Source organism: Esox lucius, chromosome 13, assembly GCF_011004845.1.
Source record: "Esox lucius isolate fEsoLuc1 chromosome 13, fEsoLuc1.pri, whole genome shotgun sequence".
NCBI lineage: Eukaryota > Metazoa > Chordata > Actinopteri > Esociformes > Esocidae > Esox > Esox lucius.
This window is the reverse complement of record NC_047581.1, coordinates 30202636-30229188: the sequence shown is the minus strand read 5'-3', so window position 1 is coordinate 30229188 and position 26553 is coordinate 30202636. Positions and strand designations below refer to the sequence as shown.

Sequence of the window (26553 nt, the reverse complement as noted above, 5' to 3'; positions counted from 1 at the left end):
TTGAGGATGGGAGGTCCGTTGGTTAATATTGAATAAAGGCTAAAGCAGTGTATTTCCCAATGCTAAAGAAACCTGTCCTCTCTTAATTTAAGTTTACATTTTTACTGGTCAAGTCTTCACGTGCACTCAACATCTGTGTGACAAAAAAGTTTTCTTTAATCTTTAGGTTGTTTTCTCAGATTGTACGTACTTCCTCTGTATGATATCACTGCACTCTCTCACTGATTCTGTGTAGAGAGGCGGAATAGGTCACTAGCTAAATTAATGCACACTAACAATTTGAGAATAAAAAATAAAAAATGATACAGATAACTGTAGTGTGTGCAAATGCCTGTAATGTGATACGCTTCTTAGCATTTTTAACATTTAATTGAACTTTGTGTGTTCCACATTTGGTTACGTCACAGCTTTATTTTGAAATAGATGACATTTCCTTTTTTTACTCGTCAATCTACACACAATACCCTGTAATGACTGAAGAAAAACAGGTTATTATATATGTTTGTAAGTGTATACCTCCCCCCAAAGAATATCACATTTACATCAGACCCTTTGATATGACACTCACACTTGAACAGGTGCATCCTGTTTCCATTGATCATCTCTGAGAAGTTTCTACAACTTGATCGGAGCCCACCTCTGGTAAATTTAACTGATTGGACATCATTTTGAAAGGCACATACCTGTCTATATATATAAGGTCCCACTTTACAAAGTCAATTATCAGAGTAAAAACCAACCAAAGGAATTGTCTGTAGAGCTCTGAGACAGGACTGTGTGGCTGATCTTTGGAAATGTAACACAAAATATCTGCAGCATTGAAGGTCCCCAAGAACACATTGGCCTCCACCATTCATAAATGGAAGAAGTTTGGAACCACCATCCCTCATCTTAGAGCACAGAGCAATGGGACATGGTCAGGGAGTAACCCCATGGTTACTCTGACAGAGCTCTAGAGTTCTGTCAGCTCTAGAGACGGGAGAACGTTCCAGAGGGACAACCCCTCTCTGCAACACTCCACCACGCAGGCCTTGATGATGATGACCAGAGAGAAGCCACTGCGCTGTAAAATGCACATGACTGGTGACTGATAGTCCTTTAAGTGCCTTCTGGGAAACTAGCTAAGATCTGATGTCAATTTTTGTCAATTTTTTTTCCTTTTTGCCACTCTCACGTGATGGCCACTTTGTGAAGCCCCCAGCCTGTTGTGGCAGTACACACAGTATCTTCCGGCTCAGCCGTGGAAGACAGTAAGTGTTGCCATAAGCCTCTCAGTGGCCTGCCCGAATAGTGCCCTTCTTGCCCGGGTACTCTGTTTTTGAGGACAGCCTGATCTAGACAGATTCACATATTTCTCTCAATTTCTTAGTGTTTTGGGGGATTTTCAATGCCTTGGAAATGGATCCCACCTCGGATTGGTGCTTTTGAAGAACCTTATTCCAGATTTGATTGGAATGTTCCTTCATCTTCATGATGTTGTTTTTATTAGGAATTGATGTAACCAACTGTGGGACCTCACGGAAATGAGTGTATTTAACCTGAAATCATGTAAAACAACTTGATGCAAACAGATAGACTTCATTCAATTAATTTCTTGACTTCTAAAGATGACTGGTTGCACTACAGCTCATTCAGAAGTGCCATAGCAAAGGGGTAATGCAATAAATGATTTTCTGTTATTTATTAGTAATTCATTAAATACACTTTGACAAGATGGACTTTCTTGTGTTGAGCAGTGGCAAAAACCCAGATGAAATCCATTTGGTTTCATGTCGCAACAAAATAAAATCTCAATGCCATAGAAATCTCGCAGACATGATACAAACCAACTAGGTTGCCCAGAGTGGAATGCCGCTTAAAATAAAGGCACATTTTAAGATTTTTTTTAATGAAAATATGAAACGCTTATGCTTTTATTTAGTCTTAGCATAACACTGGGCCTCAATAGGACTGATTGGTTTAATTAGACCAAGGTGGCTAATACGACTAACAGGACTGATAATATTAATCAAACCAATTGAGTTAATAGGACTAACAGGACTGATGGTATTAATAGAACCAATTGAGTTAATAAGACTAATAGGACATATTGTATTAATAGAACCAATAGAGTTAATAGGACTAACAGGACATATAATATTAATAGAACCAACAAAGTTTATAGGACTAACAGGACTTATAGTATTAATAGAACCAACTGAGTTGATATGACTAATAGGACTAACAGGACTGATAGTATTAAGAGAACCAACTGAGTTGATATGACTAATAGGACTAACAGGACTGATAGTATTAAGAGAACCAATAGAGTTGATAGGACTAACAGGACATATAGTATTAATAGAACCAATAGAGTTGATAGGACTAACAGGACATATAGTATTAATAGAACCAATAGAGTTGATAGGACTAACAGGACTAATAGTATTAATAGAAACAATAGATGTGATAGGACTAACTGGACTAACAGGACTGATAGTATTAATAGAACCAATAGAGTTGATAAGTCTAATAAGACTAACAGGACTGATAGTATTAATAGAACCAATTGAGTTGATAGGTCTAATAGGACTAAAAGGACTAAAAGAACTGGTAGTATTAATAGAACCAATAGAGGACTGATAGGACTAATTGGAGAGAGCAGAGGTTGTTTAGTTGAGGCAGCCAGAGGGATTGAGACGAGGCGGAGGAAAGAAAACAAAACAGCGAAAAAGGGGAAACATGTCAATTGTGAAATCACAGAGAGGAAGAGAAGCTGACAGGATCAGCTCTCCAGGACAGGAAGGGCTGAGACAGCTGCCGGCTAAAGAAACGTTTTCACTACGACCTGCAGACAGTGAGACAAGAGGCGGAGACAGGGAGGCTGAATGGCTGAGAGAGACAAGAGAATGAGAGATACAGAGAGGCTGAGAGAGACAGAGAGGCTGAGAGAGAGGCTAGTTTAAAAACCCACTCCACTCCAGGCCCTCATTACTGCTGTGCATGCAGTTAGTCTGAGCACTTCCAACATGTAGTTGATATTGGTGTGTCTTTCGTCTTTCTGATGCACATTTATTCTCCCTTCTCAGTCTGATGCCAGTTGGAACAGCATTCCTCTATATCAGTGTACGCCAGGGTTTTGACCATTCCTTAGGGTCTTTCTGTCTAATGCCAGTTTAAACTGGACATGATAGGATGATGGTATTATTTCTGTCTAAGGACAGTTTAAACTGGACATGATAGGATGATGGTATTATTTCTGTCTAAGGACAGTTTAAACTGGACATGATAGGAGGATGGTATTATTTCTGTCTAAGGCTAGTTCTAACAAATTTTATGTAGTGTAAAAACACTGTAAGTAGCAAACAGTAGAACATTTCGGTGAACACCTGTAAATATAATACTTTCTTCCTTTCTTCTGTTAAGACATTGTTCCAATGCCAGTGGAGGCCTTTAAATCCAATTGAGTATTAGATGACAATTCCACTTGACTTCCCATTCAAAGCTTGCCAGTATAATCCCCAGGTTCTGCTATAACAGGTACTGGTTACCAAACTGTCAGTAGAACCAGATCCTGGGGGCCACGGTAGCACCACAGTAGTAGGTGTTTTTAAACCACCTATCCAGAGACCCAAAGGACCCCCCCCCCCCCCCGCCACACACACACACACCTTTTAATGTGGGTGTAAAACCTGGGAGTCTGTCTTTGAAACAGACACATACTCTCTGGCTGTTAGGCTGTATCAACACAGTAGGGGTTAGGGCCACTGCTGTCTCTACTGGTTTATCCAGCTCCTCCCTCCCTCTCTTGTGATTATACCAGTGTGTGTGTGTGTGTGTGTGTGTGTGTTTGTGTGCATGCATGTGTGCGAGTGTTTGTGTGTGCGTGAATATGTGCGTGCAGGTGTGTGTGTGTGTGTGTGTGTGTTCGGGGCTGCCTGGAAATCCAATAAGATCACAGCATGCAGCTTCCTGTGAAGTTGAAACATATGCATGAAGTAAAATTCTCCATATGGCAAAGAGCTTGATTCCCCCCCACAACCTCCACCCCCCCCACCACCCCCCCGCATCAAGGCAAATAAGGCCCCATGGGGCTTGGACAGCTGCATTCACTGTTAAAAGTGCTCTGTCACTGGAAAGGATTTAATAGCATTCCTGGATTATTTCACTGTGTTTTTTTATAATGGGGTGCCAAAAGGGTGCAGGACAGCAGTGTGTGGGTGAGGGTGAGTGTGGGGCAGGGGGGAGGTGGCTCGGGGTGGGGGCCGAGGCGGGTTGTTAAACAACTAGCTAGAAATGTCTCAGATCGAAATGGTGGGGGCTGGGCTGGATTTAGAGTGGTGTGTGTGTGTCTACGTTCTACGTCTGTCTTTGTGTGTGTGTGTGTGTTTTTGTGTGTACCCACTCTCAGGGTATAGTGTTTTAATGTCATGTTTGCTGAAGCCGGGGTCTCTTTTCCACTGGTCAAAGTATGCCAGGAACTGCTTCCATAACTCAGAGCACCAATAAAACGCCGGCTGGATGGACAGACCCACAATGCTCTCTGTTCAGGTTCTGTTTTCTCTGAATATGGCCCCTCCCTCTCTCATTTTGTCCTTCTATTTCTCACTTGCACTCTCTCTCAATTAAGATATACTTCAAATGGACTCTCTTTCCCTCTCTCTTTGTCTTTTAATCCAAACTGAATTTAAAAAGCTTTATTTACATTTATTTACATTTCCAAAGCATGTGGAAAAAATATCAAATTAAAATTATAAATAACAAACATAGAAAAAATCTGAAATTCTCTCTCTCTCTCTCCCTCTCTCTCCATCATTAAAACAGAGTCAGGCAGACTTGTTTAAACACCCTCCCTCAATGTGGGTGTTACTTTTTAATCACACAAGCCTGGAATTTCTGCAGCTGCTTGCAAAAGGCTCTCTGTTTACGAGACGGGACTGGTCGACAAACACAGCCTGCCCTGGCGCTAAGCCTCCCCCTCTGACTCCTCCCCTTTCCCCCCTATGACTCCTCCCCCTCCAGGTTACCGGAAGTTAATTTCTGCAGATCGGCCAAACCTGAGATTCTTTAATGGTGATGTAGCAAAATCAACCAAGAGGTTTCTGCACACAGCAAAAACTCTTTGTCTCCCTCTGACACTGCTGAGCACGCGTTAGAATGGCAGAGCGCTGTTGGTGGAAAGTTCCTCAGCTCTGTTTTGTTAAAAAAAACAAAGATCAGTGAACATACTGTAGAGGCTGGGCTGCATGGCGGCCTGGGTTTTCCTGCTGCAGGTGGACAGGAGGCCTGTATAACCCGTGGAGGCAGAGATACACGTTGCATTCAACAGAGATATGACAGATAGCTGAGATGGTTCGGTCCCGGAATGTGTAACGTTATAATAGTTCTCACCATAACCCAGGCACCCTGGGGTGTTAGTGTGTGTGTGTGTGTGTGTGTGAGTCAGCCAGCTCGGAATGAAACGACACGCCTAAGATTCCCTGCTCACTCCGCTCTCTTTCTCAGGTGGCTGTTACCATGACAGAGATGTGTTAGCCCCCCCCCCCGCTTTACTGAAGTGTATAGTGGTTTTTCCAGTTCCATATTAGTCCTGTTTTCTGTTCTGTTCATTGGACCTGATTCCCAAATGGTTGTTCAGTGCACTATTTTTAATGTCCCCTATTCCCTGTTCAGTGCACTATTTTTAATGTCCCCTATTCCCTGTTCAGTGCACTATTTTTAATGTCCCCTATTCCCTGTTCAGTGCACTATTTTTAATGTCCCCTATTCCCTGTTTAGTGCACTCCTGCTTACCCATAGGGGCTCTGGTCATGCCAGCCTGGGTTTTGGTTGGTCCCTGGATGGGAGACCAGATGCTGCTGGAAGGGGTGTTGGAGGGCCAGTAGGAGGAACTCTTCCGTCTGATCTAAAGGTCAAATCCCAGCCCCCCAGGGCAGTAAAGGGGACATTGCCCCTTGTGCGTTGCTGCCTTTCTGATCAGATTTTTTAAAGAGGTGTCTTCTGGGGCTGACCGCAATCAGTCGACTAACCTATTGTTTATTTTCGAAGCCTGTGGCGATGTATGTTTTTTTAGTCTACCAGGTGCAACGACAACCAACACCTGTCCGATTCCTGCCTCTCTGCGTGGACGACTCCATTGTGGAGCTTTTTGCAGTGTAGTCAAGTGGCTGTGTCAGCCAGTTTGTCACTAAGCCATCTATATCAGCAACAAATGATGTGCTACTGAAATTGTATATGCTTGCCTTTTGCGAGAACAGTGGTTTCACCCTGATACAAATAATTCAATCAATCTATCAAATGTATTTATATAGCCCTTTTTACATCAGCTGTTGTCACAAAGTGCTTATACAAAACACCCAGCCTGAAGCCCCAAGGAGAATATCAAATATCTCCTTTCTTGTGTACACTTTTATTTTGGCAGACAGCGCATGAACATCAGTGCAATTTAATGAAACTTCTGAAAGCTTAGTAATTGTATCTTGTGCTGAAGACAAAACGAATGAAAGAGAATAACAACGCAAACAGCAATGTGCATGTATTTCAAGAAGCTGACCATCACCGGGTGAACCTGCGTTGCAATGCCACAAATGTGTGATTTGGACTGCAGATATACATACGCAAGAGGAAGACTAGGGAGATTTGGAAGATTTGAAAAGAGTTAGATGTGCTAGACTACAGTTTTGTTAAACCCTATTTAGTCTACATACATTTTCGTGAAAACAGCTTCATTAAAATAACTAAATAAGATGTAAATGCAATTTTAGATTCACACAAGCAGCAAGTTCGTTTTGCTGAGCTGTATGTTTCAAAATGATGAGGTAGAACAGAAAAGCAGCAGGCTCCGACCCTTGCAAGGTTGAAGAGTTAAGTAGCCCCGGCCTGTACGGTTGACTGGCGGTACAGCATTCCACATCAACAGCCTGACGCTATAGGGCTCTGCACAAGAAGTCTGAGTTAGTGTAACATGTACACACACACACACACACACTCTATGCAAAGTAGTGGTCAATCAAACCACTGATGCTTTGATTGGAGGCCAGCTCCTTCTGAGTGGTTTCTGTGTGTTTGTAATGTGTGTATCGTTACTTGAGCATTATTCAGTATATTTGTTTACAACTCCGTTTCCAGAAAAGTTGGGACGCTGCGTAACATGTAAATAAAAAGAGAATAAACCCTATATTCAATAGAAAATAGTAAACAGATTTTTATTTTTCAAAAACATTTGATATATTGTCTTTGTACTATTTTCAATTACATATAGGGATAAATGATTTGCACTTCATTGCATTCTGTTTTTATTTGCTTTTTACACAGCATCCAACATTTTTGGGAAACGGGGTTGTATATTGACAGTAATTGTACTAAGTTGTTTGTTTTATAGTTTATCATATTATATATTGTTATCATCTATATGAGAGTTATTTAACTCCGACAGTTTTCTGTCGGCCTGTTTGCCTGTCTGACTGTTCGATGTCTGTCTCCAGAGAGTAAACATCAGATGTAATGTGACCTTAATGTTAAGCCCCACCCGGTCCGTATTACCAAAGGGTTTAACTTTATCTGGCTAGCAACACAAGATTAATGGAAAGAGGATGCTATTTTTTCCCCATCTGTAAACACATTTCCCTTGTTCCCATATGAATATAGAATTAGATTTGTATCTATAAATAGAAAGAGAGAACGTATATAAACAAAACGAGAGGTTATGGAGAGAAAGGGGTTGAGAAGTGAGAGTTGGTGGGAGTTAGCGAAAGACAAACCTTAACTGGGGAACAGTGTGTTTGCATCCTGATGCAAATTATCTCTTTCAATGAGCTCAGGACTGGCCCCTCCTCTCCCTTCATCTCCATGTTTGTGAGAGGCAGTGTGCGTTTTTGTGTGTGTTTGTATGTTTGTGTAAGTGTGTGTGTCCTTTCCCTTATGTGTTTATTATCACGCACCTTTACTCATGCTAAGACAACTAACATGTTTCCTCTTTGCATGGCTGCTTTGCATGAAGAATCCCACACTTGACTCTTTGCATTCATTTTGCATCTTAATCCTGTCTTTGGCACCATTAGTGGTGATTATTCCATATGTGTATATGCATTTAGAATAATACACTTTGCTGAAAAGGTGACGTATTCATAGTCACATTCTGATTTCTAGTAATTATGTTCATGTTCATGTCTTCTGCCCACAGCGATCTGGGCTAAATATTGTTTCATTAACTGTCTGTGTGTGAACCCAGTGCAACCACCCCAAAACATTTCACAGGATATCTTAATTTTCCATTCCTTGTCTTATTAAAACGGGGTCGTTGTGTGTGCTTTTTAAGTCCCCATTTGCAGTGTGTATCAGTGTGTGTATCAGTGTGTGTTCTGGTTGCATTCCTTCCTGTCCGCTGGAGAGATGATCATCTGTTTCGTCCTCTAAAATCTGTTCAGTCAGGAAGAGGCAGCACGCCAGAGGGGAGGCTGGGAAATTCAAGTGTCGGTATCGGTGGTGGCTCCTCGTCTCTGATTCAGGAGGTCAGTAACCCCGCCCCCACCCCATTAACCCGCCCTCGACCAACCACCCAATCAGCTCTTGGATACCTCCCGTAACCTGGCCCCTCCTGACATAACAGAGGGAATAAACAATAGTCATGTTTTCTCCTCTCCCCTCCTCCTCTCCTCCTCTTCTCCTCGTCTTCTCCTCCTTTCCCCCTGCTGTCTCTGTGAAAGACAATCCCCTTTTTGGCAGCTCCAGAGGTGTGAGGTGACACTCAGCCATCAATGCTATCCAATAATGGATCAACAGTACTATAAGATCTATAGATAGACAGTGTGTCTGTGGTGTCCGGTTCTTCCTACAGAAACACTAGGAAACTGGAGCTAGCTACTTTTTAATGATTGTTGTGTTGCGTGCTACATGAGAGGTGCTAGATGGTAGCTATAGATGATGGATCGCGAAGATATTAGATAATGTTCTCTGATTACGGAATCTTTAAATTGTTATTTTTCTAATTCCTGGTTGTCGTATGACCTAAATCCCTGTCAGCATGGTCAAAAACACTGATAAGTGGTCTTGCTGTTGAAATACATTTACTCCCAACACTTTTAGCAGCCATGACTATGTAATCCTCATCTTGGATTTAGTCTGTCCATGATGGATGGTAATAAAGGTCACGTAATGCATTCAGACACATTATTAAGAAATACACAGAACGTCTGGATGTCTGATTGGGCTCATTTTATAATAGCATGTTTTGAGACTGCCAGTTTGTCGTTGTACCCACAACACCTCTGAATCACAAACTAAATATTACCTTGAAACACGCAAACTCAACTGTCTTATCACTGAGATAGCAACGATCACACTGACACATTCACTTTTTACTTTGTTAATAACTTCTTGTAAATGTTGTGCTTGGCAATGTCTTTTTAAACATCATGCAAATAAAGCTAGCTGAATTTTCTGATGGATTGAGATATTAAGATTGAAAATCACTGGAGCACAAACGATATTGTCACTAAACCAATATTAATTTCTAAATTTATTTTCCCTTTACTACTGTAAGTAGTAAAAAATTGTACAACACAGCCAATAACAAAACAATTTTATAGCATCTTTATTCTTTTTAAACATTTCTGAAATGCTTTTGTGAATGTTTTTGTAAATGTTTTTGTGATGCTTGGAATTCCAGATTTTTTTTCTACACTCTTGTTAGATATTTGGGATTTTGGTAGAATAGCTGCTTGGTCCCTACTGAATTTGTTGGCCTTGGTTATCCTCTTCCGTTTTCACCAGGGAACATTAAAGTGCATTTTCCTGTGAGATGGTAAAAGGTGCAGAAAGGTGAATCGTGGTAGAGTTTTAAATGGCACTGGTGTACTTCGTAGCATGCAATGCCATGCCAATTGATTACATCGTAGCACTATAAAGGCCATGTTTTTATATTTCCTTAAATGAGAATAATGACAAATATCTACAGTGTGTCTAAGTTCATGAATCTCTTGAATTAATTGTTTTATTTCCTCCCTATGCACTCAACTCTCTCACTCAGGGAGAGCATCTGGTTTTATTTCCACCCACTAACGCACTTTGATGGAACATTGTGAAATAACAATTGTCTGTGAAAAAAGAAAGTTCTGTCACAGCAAAGACACAACATTGGCAAGGAGATTGATGTAGTAACGGTAGTTGAGTTAGCTGAGTTAGTGAAAGTAGTTGAGGTAGTAAAGGTATGGAAAGTAGTTGAGGTAGTGAAGGGAGTTGAGGTTGTGAAGGTAGTTAAAGGTAGTTGAGGTTGTGAAGGTAGTTGAGGTAGTGCATGTAGTTATGGTAGATGAGATTGTGAAGGTAGTTGAGGTAGTGCATGTAGTTTAGGTAGTTGACATGTTTAAGGTATTTGAGGTAGTGCATGTAGTTGAGGTTGCTAAGGAAGTTGAGGCAGTTGGTGTTGTTAAGGTAGTTGAGGTTATTGGGGTAATGATGGTAGTTGAGGTAGTTAAGGTAGTTGTGGTGTGTGAAGGTGTTTTAGGGAGGGTGTGTGTGCGTTAATAGGGTAGGGGATGGTGCTGTTTGCTGTTACCACGGCAATGGAGAAACAGCCATGAATTAATAGTGAAAATAGAGAGATGTTTACCCAAGAGACTTCCTAGTTCCTCCAACTCCTTCCCTACTTTTGTTCCTCCATCGGCCTCTCGGATCCTTCCCTGCAGGTCTCCCTCCTTGAACAGGAAAGACAATTTATCATAAAGCCATTTGGTAAATATAGAGTATGTAAATTAAAAAAAATACAGTTTCTTCAGAATTCCCTAAATGAATTTTTGACTCAGCTAGTCTTTATTTCAGTTACTTTACAATTTATCAGAATAGATGCTTGCCTGAATTTAAACAACAACCGTTCATAGAGACACAATCATTCATAGAACTAAAACTTTTTATAGAACAAGTGTTTACAGAACTACAAGCGTTTATAAAACCACAGACGTTTTTAGAGAACCGCAACAGTTTATAGAACTGCAAACGTTTTTAAAAGCCCAGACGTTTTTTTTAAAAAACTGCAACAGTTTATAGAACGGGAATGTTTGGGTGACAAAGAAATGAAGACAGGCAGTGTTGTTGTTGGGACCTGCTATGGTTGCACTGGGCGTGTCCCGGGGCCACGACTTTATCGGCTCAGTCAACACATCGTGCAGATGCCTGTTAAGTCATCCATGAACCATGAATAGGTGTGTGTGTGCGTGTGTGTTTGCATGCATGTGTGTGGTCCGGATAATACATTAGTCATGAACAGGTCAGGGATGAGAGGTGACTCATGTCTCCATGTTGAAACCGGCGGTTGATGTTGATGGAATGTTACTGGTTCATCAGAGGCTCTATTGAGACAGGATAGAGCCCAGATGTACTGGGCATGATGGATGCTGTTATGATGTCACAAGTCAGGGAGAAGACGGAGGGACAGACGTAAAGACAGGCATTTACAGAGATATTAGACAGATATATAACACTGTAATCTCACCATGTCTGCCTGTCTGTTTGATCTGACTGGTTCACGTGATGTTCTTCTGTTAATGGACCTCATTGCCACAGCAGTTAAATTCACCAAACTCAGTTTTATTCAGGACGTCGAGCAACATCGTATGTAAAAGTACCGAAGTCCAGGGTTAAGATGAAATCTCACTGGTTAAAAAAATATACTTGATTAAGAATGTATTGTCCTTTATATAGCAGGACAGTTTTCCCTTAACAGAGCAGATGAGTGCACAGTAATGGGTCTTCTCAAAAATAGTTTGGAATGTTTTTGGGAAACTTTCTGTAATACATGGGTTTTCCCATTTTGGTTTCGTCCATTGTGTAAGAATAATATACTGTATCTTACAAAAGTGAGTCCACCGCTCACATTTTTGCTAATATTTGATTATATCTTTTCATGTGACAACACTGAAGAAATGACACATTGCTACAATGTAAAGTAGTGAGTGTACAGCTTGTATAACAGTGTACATTTGCTGACCCCTCAAAATAACTCAACACACAGCCATTAATGTCTAAACCGATGGCAACAAAAGTGAGTACACCCCTAAGTGAAAAAGTGGGCCCAATTAGCCATTTTTCCTTACAAGGTCTCAGGTGTGAATGGGGAGCAGGTGTGTTAAATCTGGTGTTATCACTCTCACACTCCCCCATACTGGTCACTGGAAGTTCAACATGCACCTCATGGCAAAGAACTCACTGAGGATCTGAAAAAAATTATTGTTGCTCTACATAAAGATGGCCTAGGCTATAAGAAGTTTGCCAAGACCCTGAAACTGAGCTGCAGCTCGGTGGCCAAGACCATATAGCGGTTTAAAAGGACAGGTTCCACTCAGAACAGGACATGTCATGGTCGAGCAAAGAAGTTGAGTGCACATGCTCAGCGTCATATCCAGAGGTTGTCTTTGGGAAATAGACGTATGAGTGCTGCCAGCATTGCTGCAGAGGTTGAAGGGGTGGGGGGGGTCAACCTGTCAATGCTCAGACCATATGCTGCACACTGCATCAAATTGGTCTGCATGGCTGTTGTCCCAGAAGGACGCCTATTCTAAGTATGATGCACAAGAAAGCCAGCAAACAGTTTGCTGTAGACAAGCAGACTAAGGACATGGATAACTGGAACCGTGTCCTATGGTCTGATGAGACCAAGATAAACGTATTTGGTTCAGATGGAGTCAAGCGTGTGTGGCGGCAACCAGGTGAGGAGTACAAAGACAAGTGTGTTTTGCCTTCAGTCAAGCATGGTGGTGGGAGTGTCATGGTCTGGGGCTGCATGAGTGCTGCCGGCACTGGGGAGCCACAGTTAATTGAGGGAACCATGAATGCCAACATGTCCTGTGACATACTGAAGCAGAGCATGATCCCCTCCCTTTGGAGACTGGGCCACAGGGCAGTATTCCAACATGATAACGACCCCAAACACACCTCCAAGACAACCACTGCCTTGCTAAAGAAGCTGAGGGTAAAGGTGATGGACTGGCCAAGCATGTCTCCAGACCTAAACCCTATTGAGCATATGTGAGGCATCCTCAAATGGAAGGTGGAGAAGCGCAAGGTGTCTATTATCCACCAGCTCCGTGATGTCGTCATGGAGGAGTGGAAGAGGACTCCAGTGGCAACCTGTGCAGCTCTTTTGAACTACATGCCCAAGAGGGTTCAGGCAGTGCTGGAAAATAATGGTGGCCACACAAAATATTGACACTTTGAGCCCAATTTGGACATTTTCACTTAGGGGTGTACTCACTTTTGTTGCCAGTGGTTTAGACATGAATGGCTGTGCGTTGTGTTATTTTGAGGGGACAGCAAATGTACACTGTTATACAAGCTGTGCACTCACTACTGTACATTGTAGCAAAGAGTCATTTCCTCAGTGTGAATAGATATAATCAAATATTTGCAAAAATGTGAGGGGTGTACTAACGTTTGAGTGTTGCTGAGGTTAATTCTTGCTATACATGTTTCCTCGCTATGTGCCATTCATCAGACCTAACCTTAAATTTAGATGTAATCTGAACATGTTGTTGAGGGTCAATGGCTCAGTGGGTCTGAAAAAAATTGCTAATTTCACAAAGCTCTGAATGGAAGCTAAAAGGTCTTCTTGCCATTATCCTGCGAGCTGTCTTAAAATCATAATGCCTCCTCTGACCTTCAAATCAAGCTATGTGAGAAGCCTTTTTGTTTGCAGAAATTGTCCTATTATTATCATGTGTCTAGAAAAGTTGGATAGTCTGAATATATTTATTAAATCTCACAGCCCTATTTATTTCTCAGGTCCATTGTTTCCCCCCGCATTCCACTCTTAAGTTCATTGGCCACTGCAATGTCTTATAAACAACGGAATTTAAGAGAGAGGAAAGCAACTTGTTTTCATTTCTCATGTCTTTGATAGTCAAGGTCATTCTTCTTGGAATGGCCGGGAGCCTCGTCTTGTTTTCCCCAAAGTGATACTGGCGCTCCCTGCCTTCATCAGAGGGCCAGCTATTTCCTGTTTCTTTTAGTTTGATTCCATCAGATAGCAGAGAGCCCATTCTGGTGTCCCTCTCAGTCCGTCCGTCTGTAGAAGCAGAAAAGAAAAATGCACGCATCAATGTGTCCTATTGTATATAAAAAAAAAAGGTCCCATGAGAATTCCAGAGCTTATTGCTAGAAGGAAATTGCCTGTCTTCAGCAGGCGAACGGTTCTGTGTCCAGACTTGCTACTGAACACTTCAGGGGGAGTGTGAAGTGCTACTGAACACTTCAGGGGGAGTGTGAAGTGCTACTGGACACTTCAGGGGGAGTGTGTAATTCTTGGCGTGTTAGTGTGGACTGAACAATGTAAGGCAAAGTAGATTCATGACATTAAAACTCTTCAAACTGTAATAAAAATAAATCCTCAGCCAAGGTCTTGTCGCCCTACTGCTACCGCGATCAGAGATCTGTGAATTCAGATCGAACGTGTAGTTGGAACTCATTACAAACCAGATGACGTTCCCTGCTCGCTATATAGATCCCCTGGTGTTGGGAGGGAAACCGTTGGGCTTCCTTTCTTTCTTCCTCTAAGTCAGATAGCATGGAGGAATAACACTAGCCAAACAAAGGACGGTTATAACTGCTAGGGCGTAGTTTATGGGGAGGTTTGGTCCCCTGCCGCAGGAAAATAAGGTGGCCATTTTAAATTGGCCTCTGCTCTGTGTGTGTGTTTGTGTGTGTGTTAGAGAGAGAAAATGTTTCCTTGTGATATAAATGATAATATATATATTTTTATATTAAATCTTTATTAAACCTTCATTTAACCAGGATAGGCTCATTGAGATTAAAAATCTCTTTTCCAAGAGCGTCCTGGCCAAGAATAGGCAGCCATAAGTCGTGAGATCAAATGTTTCAGAATACAATATAACAAAATACAAGTATAATCAATACAACCATAAGGCAATTACACCATTATTCTGAGATGTTGACAGAACATAATTAAAAACATTGACATGTAAGGGAATCACTTTCCAAGTCCATCACCAATGATTTAAAAATGCTAAGAGAGACAAGATCTTGTAGCTTAAAAAATGATTTTAAAAGGTGTTCCAAGTGGATGCAGCAGAGTACATGAAGGCACATTTCCCAAAATGTGTTCTGACTGTTGGCACAGTAAGTAAAATAACATCCTCTGAGCAGAGACAGTATTCACCACATTTGTAACGGATAAATGAACATAAATATAAGGGCAATAAACCCAATATGGCTTTGTTAACAAAGGTATACCAGTGGCTGTCCACGGGATGCTAGTGAAAGATGTGATCCCTTCTCCTGATGAAAAAGAAATACCTAGTGCAGAGTATGTCTGGCTGATAGAACAGTATAATTACAGGTTAGTACTTATGTCAATAATTATGTCAATAATGCTTAAACATGTCATTGCGATATAGCTCATTTTGTGTCCAGTGTCTGAGCTCTGAAGCTTTCTGGGCAAAAAACTAAACTTTGTATCTGGGATGTTTTTTTGGGTCACCTATGTCAAAACTCACTTGAATGTGGAGAACGCAGACATAATCACAGAAACTAGAGACATTTAACAATATTCCATAATGCATTCTATTTAGTAATAACGCAAGATAATTAATAGTAATACATCAATTATTATTATTTCTGAAGAGACAAGGAATTCCTGTCTGTTTCCATGTTTGCCTGCCACTTTATTTAACCGTTTCCTATTATTCAAATTTGATAACCTTCTTCTGCTAGATGAAATAGACTTTCCCAAAGACCTCCTGAATATAATGTTCTCTACAAAGCAGCCAATGCCCACATGGCACAGTTATATCATGACCATCAATCCATTGGGTATAAATGGGCATGATATAATCCATTGGTGATTTATTTCAAATGTTTTTGGCAGATTTTATTCTTCTCACCGACCTCATTGTTACGACACTGGTGGTCTCCTGATGAAGCTTTAGTCCTATACCGAGTAGTCCTAGTATGTAGCAGCAGTCCTATACCGAGTAGTCCTAGTATGTAGCAGCAGTCCTATACCGAGTAGTCCTAGTATGTAGCAGCAGTCCTATACAGAGTAGTCCTAGTATGTAGCAGCAGTCCTATACAGAGTAGTCCTAGTATGTAGCAGCAGTCCTATACCGAGTAGTCCTAGTATGTAGCAGCAGTCCTATACAGAGTAGTCCTAGTATGTAGCAGCAGTCCTATACAGAGTAGTCCTAGTGTGTAGCAGCAGTCCTATACCAAGTAATCCTAGTATGAAGCATTAGTCCAATATCAAGTGGTCCTAGTAAGTAATAGTAGTCCTAGTATGTAGCAGCAGTTCTACACAGAGTAGTCCTAGTATGTAGCTGCAGTCCTATACCGAGTAGTCCTAGTATGTTACTGTAGTCCTGTATAAGACTGTCTTGGTTTTCTGTGATAAAAGACATGTCCACCAGCTGTGGTCGTGCTTGCATTCTCCCTGTGAATAAGGCCTAAGTAAGACTCGGACAACGTAATGGATTTGTTTTCCTCACCAATTTCATTCACAGCCCATCAGTGCTCCATCAGGACAAATGTCCGGTCGGTCATAATAAGAGCTTGGCTCACTGGAGTGAAAGGATAGAGGAGGATTCTAACGGCCTCACGTGGGGGGAAATCAATATTAACCCCTTTGGATGACAAAAACAGAAAAGAGACCAATGGAGGCACATACAATATTGGAAGTTGAGGTGGAGTCAGTGCACATAACAGTGGTAAACAGTGGTCTTGTTTCTTGTATAGAGCCTGGAGGTTAGATCTTCACATGGGGTTAGGGGTTTAGGTCTTCACAGGGGGTTAGGTCTTCACAGGGCATTGTGTCTTCACAGGCGGTTAGGTCTTCACAGGGTTTCAGGTCTTCACAGGGGGTTGGGTCTTCACAGGGGATTAGGTCTTTACAGGGTTTGGGTCTTCACAGGGGATTAGGTCTTCACAGGGGTTTAGGTCTTCACACAGGGTTAGGTCTTCACAGGGGGTTGGGTCTTCACAGGGGGTTGGGTCTTCACAGGGGTTGGGTCTTCACAAGGGTTTAGGTCTTCACATGGGGTTAGGTCTTCACAGGGGGTTGGGTCTTCACAGGGGGTTGGGTCTTCACAGGGGGTTAGGTCTTCACAGGGGGTTAGGTCTTCACAGGGCATTGTGTCTTCACAGGCGGTTAGGTCTTCACAGGGTTTCAGGTCGTCACAGGGGGTTGGGTCTTCACAGGGGTTTAAGTCTTCACACAGGGTTAGGTCTTCACAGGGGGTTGGGTCTTCACAGGGGGTTGGGTCTTCACAAGGGTTTAGGTCTTCACATGGGGTTAGGTCTTCACAGGGGGTTGGGTCTTCACAGGGGGTTAGGTCTTCACAGGGGGTTGGGTCTTCACAGGGGGTTAGGTCTTCACAGGGCATTGTGTCTTCACAGGCGGTTAGGTCTTCACAGGGTTTCAGGTCTTCACAGGGGGTTGGGTCTTCACAGGGGATTAGGTCTTTACAGGGTTTGGGTCTTCACAGGGGATTAGGTCTTTACAGGGTTTGGGTCTTCACAGGGGATTAGGTCTTCACAGGGGTTTAGGTCTTCACACAGGGTTAGGTCTTCACAGGGGGTTGGGTCTTCACAGGGGGTTGGGTCTTCACAAGGGTTTAGGTCTTCACATGGGGTTAGGTCTTCACAGGGGGTTGGGTCTTCACAGGGGGTTGGGTCTTCACAGGGGGTTGGGTCTTCACAGGGGGTTAGGTCTTCACAGGGGGTTGGGTCTTCACAGGGGGTTAGGTCTTCACAGGGCATTGTGTCTTCACAGGCGGTTAGGTCTTCACAGGGTTTCAGGTCGTCACAGGGGGTTGGGTCTTCACAGTGGATTAGGTCTTTACAGGGTTTAGGTCTTCACAGGGGATTAGGTCTTCACAGGGGTTTAGGTCTTCACACAGGGTTAGGTCTTCACAGGGGGTTGGGTCTTCACAGGGGGTTGGGTCTTCACAAGGGTTTAGGTCTTCACATGGGGTTAGGTCTTCACTGGGGGTTGGGTCTTCACAGGGGGTTAGGTCTTCACAGGGGGTTGGGTCTTCACAGGGGGTTAGGTCTTCACAGGGCATTGTGTCTTCACAGGCGGTTAGGTCTTCACAGGGTTTCAGGTCTTCACAGGGGGTTGGGTCTTCACAGGGGATTAGGTCTTTACAGGGTTTGGGTCTTCACAGGGGATTAGGTCTTCACAGGGGTTTAGGTCTTCACACAGGGTTAGGTCTTCACAGGGGGTTGGGTCTTCACAGGGGGTTGGGTCTTCACAGGGGGTTGGGTCTTCACAAGGGTTTAGGTCTTCACATGGGGTTAGGTCTTCACAGGGGGTTGGGTCTTCACAGGGGGTTGGGTCTTCACAGGGGGTTAGGTCTTCACAGGGGGTTGGGTCTTCACAGGGGGTTGGGTCTTCACAGGGGGTTAGGTCTTCACAGGGGGTCGGGTCTACACAGGGGGTTGGGTCTTCACAGGGGGTTATATCTTCACAGGCGGTTAGTTCTTCACAGGGGGTTGGGTCTTCACAGGGGTTGGGTCTTCACAGGGGGTTAGGTCTTCACAGGGGGTTGGGTCTACACAGGGGGTTGGGTCTTCACAGGGGGTTAGATCTTCACAGGGGGTTAGTTCTTCACAGGGGGTTGGGTCTTCACATGGGGTTGGGTCTTCACAGGGGGTTAGATAATCACAGGGGGTTGGGTCTTCACATGGGATTAGATCTTCACAGGGGGTTAGGTCTTCACAGGGGGTTGGGTCTTCACATGGGGTTAGGTCTTCACAGGGGGTTGGGTCTACACAGGGGGTTGGGTCTTCACAGGGGGTTAGATCTTCACAGGGGGTTAGGTCTTCACAGGGGGTTGGGTCTTCACATGGGGTTGGGTCTTCACAGACAGATTAGATCTTCACAGGGGGTTAGGTCTTCACAGGGGGTTGGCTCTTCACAGGGAGTTTTTTCGTCCGCTCATCTCTAATGCTATTATTTTCTCCTTTCTTTAGCTCTCACCCGCTCTCTCGCTCCCTCTCTCTAAGTAATAAATGTTTATAACCGATAACTAAGTGGAAATGGGTCTCCTCCTGTTCCTGTGGTTGGCTGCACTGTGAAGTAGCAAGGACAGTTAAAATGGCTGGGTCAAATCTATATCTTTATTTGTAGGTCTTTAGGATTCACTTCAATTCCCTGATTGAGCAGGAATGTAAAACATGTTTTTAACTTAAACAGTTTTGTAATATAACAATAATTTTGATGTCAACCCCTCTAAAATATACACTGATTGTTCGCTTTTTATTATTATTATTCACCAATAGAATTCCAAAAAAACTATGGGTGGTGATATTATTAGTTGATTTTTCACATTTGTACATGTAGGATAAGACTTTTCAACATGTAGGATAACACTTTTCAACATGTAGGACAGAGGTTCCCAAACTAGGGGTCGCGACCCTATGTGGGGTCACCTGATATGAAAATGAGGTCGGGGGAGAATGTTTTAAAATTGACTCTCATAGCCCCAAATAAAAAAATAACGATTATATACTTTTTCTTCACATAGTTGGGGTCGTGAGAATTGTTAGATATCGAATTGGGGTCGTCGGATCCCCTGATGTAGGATAACACTCCTCAACATAGGGACAAAGAGACATATGGGGATGCTGCTATGCATAAATTATACACAACCGCCTTCAAGCAGGCAGACACACAGAGAAACCTACAGGCAAGATGACAAACAGACAAGCAGGCAGACACACAGAGAAACCTACAGGCAGGATGACAAACAGGCAGACACACAGAGAAACCTACAGACAGGATGACAAACAGACAAACAGGCAGACACACAGAGAAACCTACAGGCAAGATGACAAACAGACAAGCAGGCAGACACACAGAGAAACCTACAGGCAAGATGACAAACAGACAAGCAGGCAGACACACAGATAAACCTACAGGCAAGATGACAAACAGGCAGACACACAGAGAAACCTACAGGCAAGATGACAAACAGGCAGACACACAGAGAAACCTACAGACAGGATGACAAACAGACAAACAGGCAGACACACAGAGAAACCTACAGGCAAGATGACAAACAGACAAGCAGGCAGACACACAGAGAAACCTACAGGCAAGATGACAAACAGACAAGCAGGCAGACACACAGAGAAACCTACAGGCAAGATGACAAACAGACAAACAGGCAGACACACAGATAAACCTACAGGCAGGATGACAAACAGGCAGACACACAGAAAAACCTACAGGCAGGATGACAAACAGGCAGACACACAGAGAAACCTACAAGCAGGATGACAAACAGACAAACAGGCAGACACACAGAGAAACCTACAGGCAAGATGACAAACAGACAAGCAGGCAGACACACAGAGAAACCTACAGGCAAGATGACAAACAGACAAGCAGGCAGACACACAGAGAAACCTACAGGCAAGATGACAAACAGACAAACAGGCAGACACACAGAAAAACCTACAGGCAGGATGACAAACAGGCAGACACACAGAGAAACCTACAGGCAGGATGACAAACAGGCTGACACACAGAGAAACCTACAGGCAGGATGACAAACAGACAAACAGGCAGACAGACAGGGAGACTGACAGACAGCTGAGCTGTGAGACAGTGAGACAGGACAGCAGCTAGTCAGACGGGGGTTGATGATATTTGTTGGCCTATAAAAACAGTGGTGTCCTGGGAATAGCAGCCATTTGGAGCCTGGCTGTCAGGCCCCATGAAAGGCCGGCTCACGGAGGGCTGGCTTGTTGATACGCCAAAGCCCCCAACTCAGCTGGAGCCATTAATGAGGCCCCTCTCATGCCTCCACCCCAGCCCTCCCTCCTCTTTCCCCATCCCTCCCCCCAGCCCTCCCTCCTCTTCCCTCATCCCTCCCTCCCCCTGGACGGCCTCTACTTCCTCCTTGGGGAAAAACCACTGGCGAGAAGGGATGAGCGCTCACTCCTTAACTTTCACTCTAGTTGCTCCACCTCTTTTCTCCCTCGCTTTCTCTGTTTCTGTCTCTCTGTTTCTCTCTGATTCTGTCTTCACTCAATTCATAGGGCTTTACTATATTTATTGTCTTGGGAAAGATTATTTTACTGTGCAAATGCAAGTGGAACATAAAAACTACATTCAAGTAATAATTTTAAAGCCAGGGGCTTAATTTATGTTGAATGGGCTGTATGTAACCAGGGTCCTCTCAGGGGATTGGTCTAAGTTGCAATAAGTCTACTAACATTTCACTAACTTTGAGTTACACTTCGTATAAACAGTTAAGTAAGTGTAGATATAGTCAGTGTAGATATAGTAAGTGTAGATATAGTCAGTGTAGATATAGTCAGTGTAGATATAGCCTGGAAATCACCTCTCATCAATCCCTTCTACCACCTCGTTCCCTTCCCCACTCCCGTACCGATATGGGCCCTAGACCTTGGCATGTTGACCGGCCTGTGTAGGCCACAGAGTCTTCCGGATTACTCCTGGCATGCTAGCTGATCCCCACCTCCGAAATAACAAACTAAAGACAGACAGACAGACATTGAAGGGCATTGAAGCACATTGGTTTTATCTAGTGAAATTATATAACTTCTCTCCAACACATTTCCTACCAGCCTTCCCATCCCCACTGCTTGGCCATGTCGGCACAGGTTAAGTCTGGGTGCAGTGGCATTGGAGTTCAGAGGTCATGGTGCAGTGTGTGTGTGTGTGTGCGTGTGCGTGTGCATGTGCATGTCTATATATAAGTGTGTGCTATTATTCAAAGCGAGCTGGGTCACAGTGTTATTTAGGTCAGAGTCTTGCTATATGTTTTTTGTTAACACACTCTTTCCAATGTCATCTGAAACTGACTGTGGGAGGGATGACGTTGGCACCAGTAATGTCAGTGTAACTGCTGTGGGATTGGATGAAGTTGGCACCAGTAATGTCACAGTGTAACTGCTGTGGGGGGGTGAAGTTGGCACCAGTAATGTCAGTGTAACTGCTGTGGGATTGGATGAAGTTGGCACCAGTAATGTTACTGTGTAACTGCTGTGGGGGGATGAAGTTGGCACCAGTAATGTTTCAGTGTAACTGCTGTGGGAGGGATGAAGTTGGCACCAGGAATATCATAGTGTAACTGCTGTGGGGGGGATGAAGTTGGCATCAGTAATGTCAGTGTAACTTCTGTGGGATTGGATGAAGTTGGCACCAGAAATGTTACAGTGTAACTGCTGTGGGAGGGATGAAGTTGGCACCAGGAATATCATAGTGTAACTGCTGTGGGGGGGATGAAGTTGGCATCAGTAATGTCAGTGTAACTGCTGTGGGATTGGATGAAGTTGGCACCAGTAATGTTACAGTGTAACTGCTGTGGGAGGGATGAAGTTGGCACCAGTAATGTCAGTGTAACTGCTGTGGGATTGGATGAAGTTGGCACCAGTAATGTTACAGTGTAACTGCTGTGGGGGGATGAAGTTGGCATCAGTAATGTCAGTGTAACTTCTGTGGGATTGGATGAAGTTGGCACCAGAAATGTTACAGTGTAACTGCTGTGGGAGGGATGAAGTTGGCACCAGGAATATCATAGTGTAACTGCTGTGGGGGGGATGAAGTTGGCATCAGTAATGTCAGTGTAACTGCTGTGGGATTGGATGAAGTTGGCACCAGTAATGTTACAGTGTAACTGCTGTGGGAGGGATGAAGTTGGCACCAGTAATGTCAGTGTAACTGCTGTGGGATTGGATGAAGTTGGCACCAGTAATGTTACAGTGTAACTGCTGTGGGGGGATGAAGTTGGCACCAGTAATGTTTCAGTGTAACTGCTGTGGGAGGGATGAAGTTGGCACCAGGAATATCATAGTGTAACTGCTGTGGGGGGGATGAACTTGGCATCAGTAATGTCAGTGTAACTTCTGTGGGATTGGATGAAGTTGGCACCAGTAATGTTACAGTGTAACTGCTGTGGGAGGGATGAAGTTGGCACCAGGAATATCATAGTGTAACTGCTGTGGGGGGGATGAAGTTGGCATCAGTAATGTCAGTGTAACTGCTGTGGGATTGGATGAAGTTGGCACCAGTAATGTTACAGTGTAACTGCTGTGGGAGGGATGAAGTTGGCACCAGTAATGTCACAGTGTAACTGCCGTGGGGGGGGGGATGAAATTGGTACCAGTAATATCAGTGTAACTGCTGTGGGGGGGATGAAGTTAGCACCAGTAATGTCAGTTTAACTGCTGTGGACCGGTGCACTTTATCTATTCCTCTCTTTTTATCTCCCTCCTCATCTATCCCTCTCTTTTTATCTCCCCCCTCATCTATCCCTCTCTTTTTATCTCCCTTGCTCCCTCACTACATTTCTGTCACTCGTTCCACTGGTCTCTCCTCTGTCTCTACAAGCGTTATGCGACACTCTATATGACCTTCACACACGCTGATAATGCTTGGAGCTCACTGTCTCCTTTCTTTCTGTCTTTCTTTTCCTCTCTTTTTGCCGGACGGCTTATGCGGAGCCGGCCAAGAAGAGCAAATATCACTTACTGACTGACTGAGTATACCTTGTTAGATAGCTTAGTGGTTAGAGGAGCGGACCTGTTAACTATAGGTCTTGAGTTCGTAACTCCTCGTCGGCGAAGCGAGGTACGCATCACTAATTATTCTGTATAGACGGAAACTTCGCTAAAACCTTCATTAACTACATTACCGTAAGCCTGAAATAAAACAGTTTACAGTTATATTGCAACTGTTTCTTGTGAATTTACGAAGTACGCATCCGTGCATGCGCTTTGGGTCAGGATAGACAAACAGATTTGCTGGCTACAACATACAGTAGTTACGTTATAGTAAGCCTTAAACTGTATCCGGTTATATTGCGACTGTTTCTGGCATGGAAAAGTTCATCTTCAGTCTCGCTAGCAATTGCTCAATCCTAATGATTATTCCTAGGAAGTTAGTAGATACTAGTAAGCCTATTACTGGCTAATAAGCTGTTAAAACGGCCAGTGGCAAAAGTAATACAGTTCATAGACGCTATGGTGGAGGTAAACTTAATAAGAAATGTTAGTCAGTCAAACACAATCCTCAATTGTGTCTAGCGACTCCTGAAACGTGTAAAGCCATGGCGTAGTGGTTAAAGACAGTGCCTCTCATTTGGAAGCCCTTTGTTTGAATCTATTGTTTGAATCTATTGAGAGCAATGACCTTTATTAATTATTTATTGTAGATTCCAAGATTCTCTCGTCTTTTCACCTGATGAAAAAAATTGTTACTGTCACTTTTATTGGTAGTTATTGTATCAATGTCATTCACGAATGAAAGAAAAAAGTGAGTTGTTATGCCATGAAAGAAAAAAAATACATTCTTATGCCATGAAATTAAATAGCTTTGGCAGACTCGCTAGCAATTGCTAAATTCTTTTGACTATTCCAGTAAGTTTGTAGATACCGGTAAAGCTTATTACTGGCTAATACGCTATTAAAACGGACAGTGGCAAACGCCATACATAGAAGCTCTTTGTGGTGGAGGTAAATTTAGAAACGTTAGTCAGTGAAACTGTATCAGTGTAATTTGCGAATGGCCAATAAATTGTTAAAACGGCCAATGGCCTAAAAGGATTTCTTCAGGATAGACACAAGAGGCTATACTGACAGCAGGCAAGTGTACAGCTCTGTGGTGTAGTGGTTAATGATGCAGCCTTTCCCGTGTGCGACCCGGGTTCGAATTGGGTTCGAATCCTACTTTCTCATCACCTGTATCTCTCTTTCCTACTCTCTCATCACCTGTATCTCTCCTTCCTACTCTCTCATCACCTGTATCTCTCTTTCCTACTCTCTCATCACCTGTATCTCTCCTTCCTTCTCTCTCATCAACTATATCTCTCCTTCCTACTCTCTCATCACCTGTATCTCCCATTCCTTCTCTCTCATCACCTGTATCTCTCCTTCCTACTTTCTCATCACCTGTATCTCCCCTTCTTTCTCTCTCATAACCTGTGTCTCTTCTTTGTTCTCTCTCATCACCTGTATCTCTCCTTCCTACTCTCTCATCACCTGTGTCTCTTCTTCGTTCTCTCTCATCACCTGTATCTCTCCTTCCTACTCTCTCATCACCTGTATCTCCCCTTCTTTCTCTCTCATCACCTGTGTCTGTTCTTCGTTCTCTCTCATCACCTGTATCTCCCCTTCTTTCTCTCTCATCACCTGTATCTCCCCTTCTTTCTCTCTCATCACCTGTATCTCCCCTTCCTACTCTCTCATCACCTGTATCTCTCCTTCCTACTCTCTCATCACCTGTATCTCCCCTTCTTTCTCTCTCATCACCTGTATCTCCCCTTCTTTCTCTCTCATCACCTGTATCTCTCCTTCCTACTCTCTCATCACCTGTATCTCTCCTTCCTACTCTCTCATCACCTGTATCTCCCCTTCTTTCTCTCTCATCACCTGTATCTCTCCATCCTCTGTGAACTGCAATGCTCCATTTGGCTGAGATCCAGCTGGCTCCTAGTTCTCTGTTCACACGCCTGCTCCTTCCACTACATACATATGTCTGGGAAGCACTCAGAGATTTACACTTCCCACAAATGGGGAAGCCGCTGGGCGTGTGTGTGTGTGTGTGTGTGTGTGTGTGGGTGCGTGTGTGTGTGTGTGAGTTAGAGTGACTGTGTGAGCCAAGTGCACAGCTGATGATTGGAACACATTGGCTTTGTGCCTCGTTTTTTTCCCTGGGGTGTTTCTGAAGAGAAGGAGAGCTGTGGAATGCAGTGCTCTCTCTCTCTCCCTCTCTCTCTCTCTCTCTCTATTGTTCTCTGTATCTTTCTGCCTGTTTTAGTTTCAGTCTCATTCATTAATTTCCTCTCTCTTTCTCTAATTCTGTGAACGTCTTATTGTCATGAGAATTAAATTGTTTAAATAAAAAGTTATGAAAACATTTTCAAAAGGATAATAGCATTTTAAGGGTTAGAACGGTATAACTTTGCGGTGTTGTAACAGTGTGCAGAGGTATGCATGAAAGCAACAGATGAATGTCGGTTAACTTCACAGTTCTGTTTGTGTTTCACTGGTTGCCTGTTTCTCATGGCAGAGTGTCACAAGTCTTTCCTGCTGTCATTGCACACCGCAATATTTCACCAAACATCAAGGGATTTACCGTGATTCGATTTCAGATTGATCCTGGATCTGTGTGTGTGTCCTGAGGGAAACGTGGGCAGTGGGGTCCTTGTCTGTTGTCTCTAGAGAGCCAGTCCTCTCCCTTCCTGCCAGCATCCGGCCCCTGTCCTGCACCTAGACATCTGGGATGAGGCGAGCGGAGGGGACTGCGACTGACAGGTTGACGGCTGTCCTGGGTCACACAGGTTAAACTGGACACATCTACACATTGACTTTCTGTCTCCCTGACCTTCTATTAATACCCTCATTGGGTGGCTGGAGCCCAGGGCCCAGCGATCAGTGTGTTTCGTCTGAAATCGGTGCGTCCCTCCTGGGTTGGCCAGGGTGAGACGGTCCCTGACCTGGATCAACGCACCCCATTCTCACCCTGGTTGTCGGGGGGACAAGAGGGGGTCATTCGTGTGTCAGGGGGTCATATATTTCTGTGTCTGGGGGCCATTCAGA

The 26553-nt window shown here is 43.5% G+C and overlaps 1 protein-coding gene across 4 annotated transcripts in view; it reads left to right on the top strand.

Annotated features, from left to right (window-relative positions):
• Nucleotides 1–26553, top strand: part of arid3c (AT rich interactive domain 3C (BRIGHT-like)) — a 90242-nt gene that overhangs the window by 5788 nt on the left and 57901 nt on the right. For 2 of the 4 annotated variants that reach the window (XM_010876946.3, XM_010876945.3), the window contains exon 3: nt 8406–8489. The exons of the other annotated variants lie outside the window; for them this stretch is intronic. In XM_010876946.3, coding sequence (XP_010875248.1) covers nt 8406–8489 — 84 coding nt within the window. The remainder of the gene's footprint in view (nt 1–8405; nt 8490–26553) is intronic. 4 annotated transcript variants of the gene reach the window in all.